Consider the following 11,213-nt stretch of genomic DNA (forward strand, 5'->3'; position numbering starts at 1 on the left):
GACTTACACACCCGTCAATAATTTTAGACCTGTCAGTCTTAGGTTTTATCGTCAATTGTAGGAAATGTCTAGTGCGTCAAGTAACCAATCAGTGGTTCGTGACGGGACGGAATACGAGGAGGTATACCCGTCCGGTCATAAAGACCAAGAGAGTCCCGGCGAAGATAGGAATCCGTCTGCCTCTTCTTCATCCTCAGCAAATGAGGATATGGAGATGGTTGAAGAAGAAGGTTCTTCTGATGACAACGGGGATCAAGCACTGGGATCCGTCGTCGGTGCTGATGGACTTAGGGAGTTCATCATGCTACCAGAGTGGACGGTGCATAGATTCAGATCCATCATCAAGGAGAGACACTTCAGCACTTTTAGGACCAACTTCCAAATTCCAGGCAACATTTCCATCCGTCTACCATATGTGTCGGAGAAGTGTTACTACGAAGGCGTAGAAGGTGTCGGAGTGTACAAGCAGATGCTGAAGGCAGGACTTCAGTTTCCGCTAAGTACACTTCATAGAGAACTCTTACATTATCTGGGACTGTCCGTCACCCAGATATCTCCAAACGCTTGGAGGGTCTTCATAGCAATGGAGATTCTCTATGGTGCAATGTCGAACGGACGTAGGAGGTTGACGGTGCGTGAATTCCTTCATTGCTACCGTCCAGATGAGATCGATAGATCAAGGGGGATGTACAGTTTTGCTAGTAGAAGCCCTTTGTTGAAGGTCATCTTTAAGACTCCCAACTCAAATAGAGACTGGAAGAGTCGTTACTTTTTCCTAGAGGGTGACACATGGATGAACCGTCCAGGGGAGACGGAGTACATGCCTGTTGACAAAACTTGGGGAGTGATACATCCTTCACGTATGCGCCCGTCCGAATTTTGTAATCCTTTTCACACCGTCCATTATAATTTTTCTAACCATCTATTTCTCTGCAGGTAAACGGCGCCCACAAGTTAGTCTTAAGGAATTTAGTTTCCTTGAAAAGATTTTCCAAAAGACCAAGCCGGAAGAAAGGACCTGGGCCAAGTTGGTGAACCCAAAAACAATACACTGGTACTGTGACGATCCTGAGCCTACTCAAGAGGCCATTAGATACGACGAGAGGGTTCATAGACGTAAGCCCGTCAATGTTTACTTAACCAATTTATTTCATCTGCATGTAAATAACTTCATCCGTCATATTTTGCAGAGATGGACGACGCAAAGAGGAGGGCATTGATCAAATCTCAAGCCGCGAAGAAAAAGGAATCCAGCGAGGTGGTTCCCAAGGGGACGGCTCTATCATCGAAGAGGAAACCGTCAACAAAATCTGACCGTCCGTTGAAACAACAAAAGGTCTCTCTTGAACCCGTCGTGGGTTTGATGGCTGAGGGTGCGAAGACCGTCACCCCAGCTAAGCACGGGACTGGAAAGGGTTTGATGAAGGCTCCGGCCACAAACCAAGAGAAGCTTCCTCCTCTCCTCCGTGATGGCTCTAAGTTTGCTTTGGAGAAGCTTTCGTCTATTATTACGACGGAAGACTACGAGGATCTGGGAAATCACTCGACGGAGGCGATGGGAGAGACGGGCCTCTTCGTTGTTGCTCAAGTAATTTATGACCGTCAACCCTGGTTTGTTTTCCGTCTTTGTTTAGCACAGATCATGATACGGGCCCTCTTTTTCTTTTAGTCCTTGGTCATGATGAAGGGCTTAATGGATCGGTGTCTCAACCGTGAGGCCACTTTGGACCGGGTGCGTGCAAAGGCTAAGCAGACGGAGGAAGAGCTTGGTCAACTTCACAAGTGGAAGTCCACTATGGAGAAGAAGCTGGACCTCTCGAAGCAAGCAAGGAAAGAGCTAGAGCAGAAGACGGATGAGGCATCGACGGCCTTGGAGATGAAGGAAAAGGAAATCAAAGAATTGAAGGAAAGGGTCCGTCATGCTAAAGAAGTAGCCGTTCAGGAGTATCGTAATTCTGACTCCTTATTGAGCGAGCTGGCGGACTCTTTTCTTCAAGGCTTTGATGACTCGCTCCGTCAGATTAAGAAGGTCTATCCTGATCTGGATGTGTCAATGATCAAAGTTGACGATCAAGGCCAGACTTCTGCTCTTCCTGTCGCTTCTGAAAATACGGAGGACCTTTTTGGAGATGAAACAGTTCAGGGTGACAGGGAATCAGTCCTGCCGAAGAATGTCCCGGACGCCGACCCAAAAAATGTAGATTGTTGACTTTTTTGTAATGTTTTTGGTATTTGAGGACGGTTTGTCCCTCCTTTTATGTATTAAACAATTATACTCTGTTGGTTTTATTCGTCACTGTCTACTCTAAATTTTATTTCTGCTTTATATCAGCCTTTATAGTTAATAATGATTTTTTTGAATGGAGCATAAACATCTGTCTATGCATAACTTTGTTGACGGTTGAGCATTTATCCCCGTAAGGGTTCTCTTCTATCCGTCCTTTTTGGGAGTGACGTATAATCAGTCTTGCACTTTGGGGATTCGTCCACTTTGTGGACATAAACTCATTTTTTAGGGGGTCCGTCTACTATGTGGACTTGTAAACTTTCTCACCCTTTGGGTGATTTGTCCATTTTGTGGACAAATTCATCTTTTGGGTGATCCATCCACTATGTGGACTTTGTAGGTTAGTTCGCCATTTAGGTTATCCGTCCACCTTGTGGACAATTATTTCTATCGTCATGGTGATCCGTCCACTTTGTGGGCAGTTCTTTTACCATCATGGTGATCCGTCCACTTTGTGGCAGTTATTTTACCTTTAAATTGATTCGTCCATTCTGTGGACTTGTAAATAATTGCACCGTTTAGGTGATCCGTCCACTTTGTGGGCAGTTCTTTTATCATCATAGTGATCCATCCACTTTGTGGCAGTTATTTCACCGTTAAATTGATCCGTCCATTCTGTGGACTTGTAAATAATTGCACCGTTTAGGTCATCCATCCACTTTGTGGGCAGTTCTTTTATCATCATGGTGATCCATCCACTTCGTGGCAGTTATTTCACCATTTTGGTGATCCTTCCGCTTGGTGGACAGTTGTTGCCTGTAGCATATCCATTCGTGATACATACCCATGTGGAAAATTAAGTCGTCTATGAATATTCTTCTTTAAAGAAAAATGCGTTTGAAGAAAAAGTACCTGCCCCCCTGGGATTAAAAAGGCACAAAAAGATTGTAGCAAAAGTCAAAGAAAAACTAGTAAATTGTAGCTAATAGAATAAAATAAACTGGGAAATAGCTGGTTCCTCTCATATTCTTCTCTCTACGGGTAGTATTTCCAAAGATGCTCCGTGTTCCAAGGGTGCTGCAGCTTTTGGCCATCCATTGTCTCGAGGTGGTAAGTGCCCTTCCTTTGCCATGACGTGATCCTGTAGGGTCCTTCCCAGTTGGGGCCGAGTTTTCCTTGTGAGGGGTCTCTAGCAGCACCCATTACTCTCCGTAGTACAAGGTCCCCGACCTGGAAGTCTCTATGCCTTACTTTGTTGTTGTAGTGTTTTGCCATGAAATTCTAATAACGTGCCAGCCTCTGCTCTGCTGTCGCTCTGACTTCATCCAGTAGATCGAGCTCGAGGCGCATAGCCTCTTTGTTCACATCTTCGTCGTAGCTTTCCACTCGGTAACTCGTGAGCCCTACTTCTGCGGGAATGACAGCTTCGATTCCATATGCAAGTCGGAACGGCGTTTCTCCAGTGGGTGTTCTTGTTGTGGTCCGGTATGCCCATAGGACGCTAGGTAGTTCGTCTGGCCAGATGCCCTTTGCCCTCTCAAGACGAGTCTTGAATATTTTGAGCGGGGACCAGTTCGTGACCTCAACTTGCCCGTTCTCCTGTGGGTGTACGGGTGATGAGTAGTGATTCTTGATCCCTAGCTCTGCGCAGAAGTCTCTGAACGCGCTGTTGTCGAACTGCTTACCGTTGTCAGAAACCAGTACCCTGGGTATCCCGTACCCTCATACGATATTTCTCCAGACAAAACTTCGGATATTTTTCTCCGTGATGGTGGCTAAAGCTTCCGCCTCGACCCACTTGGTGAAGTAGTCTATGCCGACGACCAGGAATTTCAGCTGCCGGATTGCTGTCGAGAATGGGGCCATAATATCAAGTCCCCATTGTGTAAACGGCCAGGGTGCCGTCATAGGTGTCAGCTCTTCGGACGGCTGCCTGATGAAATTGCTGAACCTCTGGCATTTGTCGCAAGATTGGACATAGGCTTGCGCATCCTTCATCATTGTAGGCCAGTAGTATCCTGCTCGGATCAGTTTATGTACCAGTGATCGTGCACCCGAGTGGTTCCCGCAGATACCCTCGTGTACCTCTCTCATCACATAATTCGCCTCTTCTTTGCACAAACACCTCAGGTACGGTCGAGAAAAGCCCCTTTTATATAAGGTGTCCTTTATCAGCACGAACCGTGATGCCTGGACCTTCAGCTTCCTTGCGGCACCCTTCTCATTCGGTAACACCCCGGCCTTTAGGTAGTTGATCAATGGCGTGGTCCAGTTATATTCAGAGTTCTCCACCTGCATATTTGTTCCGTTATCGATAAGTGAGGATATTTGGACGAACGATAATACCTGTTCGGGAACCACCATGAATTCGGCTGGTCAGCCCACTCGTTCTCTTCTCTTGGGAACTGAATGAATTCGACTTCGAGGCTGTTGATTCGGTACTTTACTTCTTCTAAATATCTCTTCATTCTATCGTTCTTGCACTCGTAGTCACCATTGATTTGACTTGTTACAACTTGTGAATCGCAGTGGACAATTATGTTTTCTGCTCCCGCGGCCTTAGCAAGGTCTAGCCCTGCCACCAAGACTTCATACTCTGCCTCGTTATTGGTTGTTGGAAAATCCAGTCGGATCATGCATCGTATCGTGTCCCCCTGCGGAGTTTGGATCACTACTCCGGCTCCTCCAGCTCGTCTGTTTGAGGATCCATCTGTGTAGATATTCCACTGTTCCTTAACTTCTACCAACCGGTCCTCCCCGAGTGTGAACTCGGCAATGAAGTCAGCTACTGCCTGCCCTTTTATGGCTGTCCGCGGGCGGTACTGGATGTCGAATTCGCTTAGCTCTATTGCCCACAAGGCCATTCTTTCTACTGCTTCCGGGCTATTCATGGCCTTCCTCAGTGGCTTGTTTGTTAAGACAATGATTGTATGCGCCTGGAAGTATGGCTTAAGTCTCCGCGCAGCTATTACTAACGCGAAAGCCAACTTCTCCGGGGGTACCTCTCTTCTGCTCCACGGAGTGCGCGGCTGGTAAAGTAGACAGGTCTCTGTATCCCATCCTCCTCCCTTACTAAAGCTGCGCTTACTGCGGCATGCGAGACTGCCAAATAAAGGTAGAGTTCTTCACCTTGCACGGAAGGACTGAGCAGTGGTGGGGACAAGAGATACGTCTTTAAGTCGTTGAAGGCCGTTTGTCATTCATCCGTCCACTTAAATGACTTTCTCAGAGTGCGAAAGAATGGTAAACACCTATCCGTCACCCTTGAGACGAACCTGTTCAGAGCTGCGATCTTTCCATTTAGACTTTGGACCTCCTTAACCGTCCTTGGTGGTTTCAACTCCATTATGGCCCGCACCTTTTCCGGGTTGACCTCTATTCCTCTCTAGGATACCATGAAACCCAAGAACTTTCCCGCCGTTACTCCGAATGCACACTTGTTCGGATTCAGCTTCATGTTGAATGATCGAAGTGTATTGAATGTTTCTCGGAGGTCGTCTAGGTGATCTTTTTCGCGCAAGCTTTTGACCAACATGTCGTCAACGTAAACCTGAACGTTCCTGCCTATCTGATGTACAAACATCTTGTTCATTAGCCTCTGGTATGTTGCTCCAGCATTTTTGAGTCCAAAAGGCATCACCTTGTAGCAGAATAATCCCTGGCTTGTGACGAAAGAGGTCTTCTCCTGATCAAATTCGTCCATCCGGATTTGGTTGTAGCCAGAGAAAGCGTCCATGAAACTTAGGAGCTGATGTCTTGCAGACGAATCTACCAGGGTATCTATCCGTGGAAGCGGGTAGTTGTCTTTGGGGCAAGCTTTGTTGAGGTCTGTGAAGTCTACGCACATCTGCCAATTTCCATTGGCCTTTTTCACCATAACGACGTTCGCCAGCCAGTCGAGATAGTATACTTCCCGGATGAAACCTGCCTCCAGTAACTTCCGAACTTCCTCGGCTATGGCCTTATCCCGCTCCTGGGCGAAGATTCGTTTCTTTTGTCGGACTGGAGGGAAGGAGGGCGACACATTCAACCTATGGACCATGACCGATGGGTCGATTCCCGGCATGTCTTCATGATTCCAAGCGAAGACGTCTTGGTTATTTCTTAGGAAAGTCGTGATCATCTGTCGTACTAGCCAACTGGCTAGTGTGCCGATTTTAGTCGTCCGTTTAGGCTGTGCGTCGTCAAGTCTTACTTCTTCTAGCTCTTCAACCGGCTCTGCTAATGCTCGCTGCTTCCCGATACACATCATCTGCTGCTGATCCTCCATCTCTAACATGGCGATATAGCATTCTCGTGCTGCTACTTGGTTTCCCCGCAGTTCTCCTACCCCATATTCCGTCGGGAATTTGATCATCAGATGGTATGTCGAAGTTACCACCTTCCAGGAATTGAGGGTGGGTTGCCCGAGGATTGCGTTGTAGGCGGACGAGCAGTCGACTACAAGAAACATTATCTCCTTAGTGATCTGTTGAGAATAGTCACCTGCCGTCACAATTAGCGTTATTACGCCCAAAGGGAACACCTTTGTGCCCCCAAATCCTACGAGTGGGGCGTTCGTTGGGGATAATCGTTCCCTGTCGATCCTCATCTGCTGGAATGCTGGATAGTATAGGATGTCTGCTGAGCTGCCATTGTCGACGAGGACCCGATGCATGTTATAATCCCCAATCTACAGGCTGACTACTAGCGCGTCGTCATGAGGATGGTGAAGTCTCCGAGCGTCATCCTCTGAAAAGTTTATGACAGGGTTATCTATTCGCGGCACCTTTGGTACGGATCCTGTGAGTTGGACGCTATGGACCATCCTGAGGTAGGTTTTGCAGGCTTTCTTGGAAGATCCGGCTGTAGCTGTGCCCCCTACGATCATTCGTATGTCTCCTATGGGTGGTCTAGGGCTCTCGTTCTCCTGTCATGGGGCCTGTTCCTCCGGCGTATCAATTCTTTCCCTGTTGACAAACCTCTGTAGTTTCCCCTGCCTTATTAGGGCTTCAATCTGCTGCTTCAGGTCATAGCAGTTAACTGTGTCGTGCCCGTGGTCCTGGTGAAAGCGACAATACTTGTCTCTTGATCTTTTGTTGGGGTCTCCCTTTAATTTTCCAGGGAAGGTGAATGCTCCTTCATCTTTGATTTGCATCAATACTTGATCGATCGGGGCGGTTAACGGGGTGAAATTAGTGAATCTTCCTACGGGGGGTCTGGAGCGCTTTTCATCACGTTGATCCCTGGTTTTAGCGACCTTTCGGCCCCTATCTTGTCTCGTGTCCTCCTGCCTTTCCCTCTTCTTAGGCCTTTCCTCGCGGGCCAGCAGCGCATCTTCTGCGTTCATGTACTTGGTAGCCCTGTAGAGAACGTCCGTCATGGTTTTTGGGTCATTCTTGTATAAGGAAAACAAGAACTTACCCTTCCATAGCCCGCTAGTGAACGCGGCTACGAGTATCTTATCGTTAGTTTCGTCAATCGAGAGGGCTTCTTTGTTGAAACGAGTTATGTAGGCTCGCAGCGTCTCGTCTTCTCGCTGCTTGATCTTCATTAGGCACACGATGGACTTTTTATATCGATGTCCACCTATGAAGTGTGAGGTGAACAGGGCGCTTAACTCCTTGAAAGTATTGATGGAGTTCGACGTCAACCTACTAAACCAAACCCTCACAGGCCCCTTCAGCGTGGTCGGGAACGCCCTGCACATGATCTCATCTAGTACACCCTAAAGGTGCATTAGGGTCTTGAAGGTCTTTAAATGATCGAGTGGGTCCTTGACCCCGTCGTAACTTTCGATCTGAGGCATCCTGAACTTTGGTGGTAAGGGGAATGAGTTGACGGACACGGTGAATGGTGAGTCGGTTCTGTTCACTAAATCGTCTAGATCAGAAGATACTCGCCCCTTGAGGGCGTTCATCATGACCTCCATCTGCTCCTTCATCGCCTGCATCTCTGCGATGATAGGTGGGGGGGCAAGATCCATGAGAGACGGAAGGCTCACGTTTTGCCGCTCCAGTCAGCTTGAGGCGTTGTTGCCCTCTGGGTTCTCCTGCTCCCTTCGCTCGGCACTATTACCTTCTTGGTTTTGCTCCTGAGGGTTAGGTCCTGCATCCCTTTGACGCAGCTGCTCCTCCAAATCATGATTCTGCTTTGTGAGTCGTTCTACCGCCGTCATGAGGGTCTGGACCTGCCTTTCTAATGCAGTAGATCTCGGTGGCTCGTCTTCTTGGGGGTTGTTGGTGGTAGCCATTGAGCGAGTGAGTACCATGCGACTCTTACGTCCGGGAGGCGATAATCTGGCTTAAATTCTTCGCGTTCCCACAGACGGCGCCAACTGATGAGGCCGCAATATCACCAGTGAGCAACACAATCTACACTCGCTCGAACTTAACAACCTGTAAGAAGAAAGAAGTGATCTCGCCGTGGGCACTGGTGTGGTGTCGACCTAATACCCTCCGACAGTCAAGTTAGAATTGTTCTCAACTCTAGAGTGCTAGAGAGGGTAAATTATGCGTCCCTTGATTTGCGAGGATATTGAAGCTTTTATAGTAGAAGAAAGTCGGCTTCTCTTCCTTGGACTAGAAGTCTTTTCCTTATGGGACTCTTCCTCTAACAATCCCAAACGTGATGGACAAATATTGCCTTGTAGAGTGGGTTTTTCATTAAGGCGAATCTTCTAGAATTATCCTTGTGCGGACATTCTAATTTTCCTAGGATTCCCTCGGATTCCAAACGTGTACACCAAGTATTTCAAGTGATGCTAAGCCCTAGGCCCATGCTTAATATTGGCCCATGAGTTCGAATCCGTCAGGCCCAATGTTGCGCGATTTCTTACCCCTTCAGCATGCATTTTTCACCAGCATCGAGTCAACCTTAGGAACAAAAAAACTATTTATTTTTTTTATTTTTTTATATATAAAAAAATGCAATAAATTTTAGTATGATTTATGCTATAAACATATTTATTATGTTTTCCAATGAGTGTGTAGAGTGAGAATAGAATCCTCTTCATTTCACTTGAAATAGAGAAAATCTATTTCATATTTAAAATTTTATTTCTTGGATCTAGTTGTGTACATAGTATTAGGTTATTTAAATTTTAAATGATATGACATTAAATACATCTTTAGGTTTGTGATATTTAATCAAGACCACAAAATTAATCTATTTCAAATAAAAATGATCCTAATATGTAGGGAGAAGTCATTTTTTTGTTTAATCAAATGTGCATGTAAAGCGGCTATATTATTTAGTAGACAATTTCAACTCTCTCTCTCTCTCTCTCTCTCAAAGTAATGAAAACTACAGTACATTGATGCTAATTAAAGCATATAATATAACACTCCAAACAAACTAAAGTAAATGAGTTATTTATTTTTTCGGAAGTATATGGCTAGCCAAGGATGCGCTACATGTCAATATTACTCAGTCACGAACTTAATTGCAAAATTTATACAAACTTATAAGCTAGATATATATTTTGTAGACTAATATAGAGTTAGGCTTGGATTTAATGCACTAGACCTATTGAGATAATGATGCAAAATACCATCATAATGATTCCAATGTACAATGGCATTTGGACAAGCTTTGCCCACTTATATATACTTAGTTAACTTCTTTATCTTCTTTTTTTTTTTTTCTTTTTTTTTTTAAGAAGAAAAAAGAAAAGAAAATTTAGGATTCATTTAACCCATTATGAATGAATTAATTTGGATAATTAGTATTAAGGTTGTTCATAGGTTGGTTCATGTCAGGTTTATGCCCAACCTGCAATTGACCTGATCAGATTGGTTGGGGAACTTCCAAACTTGCAAATGACCCGTAAGGGTATTGGTTTAGTCAATTCAGATTTATATCGGGTGGTGGTTGTGGACACAACAGAGGAGTCGCCCCCTAGTTTTGCAATGGCCTAAGAACCATGAATATAGCGTCCTATTGAGGAAGGACCATTGATCTTACTACTAGAGTATGGGTTCGAAGTTTAGGTACGTCCTTGGGAAAGTGTCCAATATTGTTTATCTAACTCATGCGCACACTAGCATACATCTAACAATCAACATGGTATCAAACATCCCTAAACATACACCTATCATACTTCCAAGTTCCATCATGCTATATCACAACCCAAATCTAGCATACATCTATCATGCTTCACAAAACATCCTAACATACATCTAGCATGACATCTCATATCAAGGCAACAAACAAATCATGGCAAAAACATAAGCACCAAACAAACCATGTTATTATACAAAGCATGGTGCTTACATATACATGTTCATCAAAAGAAAGGTAAGATTTTTAGATCGAACAAATGCATGTTCATATGAATGCAAGACTTACCTCACTTACCTTACATCATCATAGCACCTATGACATCGATGAATGAACATATGAATGCATGTCCATGGAATTTAAACAAAGAAATAAGAACAAACCCTAATTTAGACTTGTTAAAAACATGTGAAATAGAGACTCAAAACTATATACAAATACATGGGGGATCAAAGTAGGAGTATAGCATGTGAAATGAATAAGGAAAACAAAACAAAACGTAAATTAAGTTTTCTAGAAAACAGCTTGCATATGCATACAGAAGACTGTGTACACAGGCCAAATACCTGCATGCGCAGGATTTAACCTATGTACACATGCATAAAGCATGCGTGTGTAAGGTTGTTCAAAAAACCCTACCCCAAAAACAGTAAACACAAAAACAGGGCAATACTTAAAATTGTAAATATAACACCCTAACATGCTTTTAAAATAGAAACAAGACTAAACCTAGGCTAAACAAACATGTTATAACATAAACAAGATTAAAATAAAACTAAAGGCAGAAAAGAAAGGAAAGTTTGAAATATATACCTTAAAACAAAAAGCTCCTAGATTTGGTTTTTGACTATTTCCCTTAATCAAATATATTCACAACCACAAAAAAAGAAAAAAAAAAAATGATTAGTAAACTTCAAAACTAGCAGATCAATGCCAGAATAGGTCA

General features: G+C 44.6%; 1 protein-coding gene across 1 annotated transcript; it reads right to left on the bottom strand.

Annotated features, from left to right (window-relative positions):
* Nucleotides 1–7,139: 7,139 nt before the first annotated feature.
* Nucleotides 7,140–7,916, bottom strand: LOC115986178. The gene has a single exon (XM_031109035.1). The coding sequence runs from the start codon at nucleotides 7,914–7,916 to the stop codon at nucleotides 7,140–7,142; it is 777 nt and encodes a 258-aa protein (XP_030964895.1).
* Nucleotides 7,917–11,213: the final 3,297 nt, after the last annotated feature.

The sequence above is a fragment of the Quercus lobata genome, chromosome 4 (assembly GCF_001633185.2).
Source record: "Quercus lobata isolate SW786 chromosome 4, ValleyOak3.0 Primary Assembly, whole genome shotgun sequence".
Taxonomy (NCBI): Eukaryota; Viridiplantae; Streptophyta; class Magnoliopsida; order Fagales; family Fagaceae; genus Quercus; species Quercus lobata.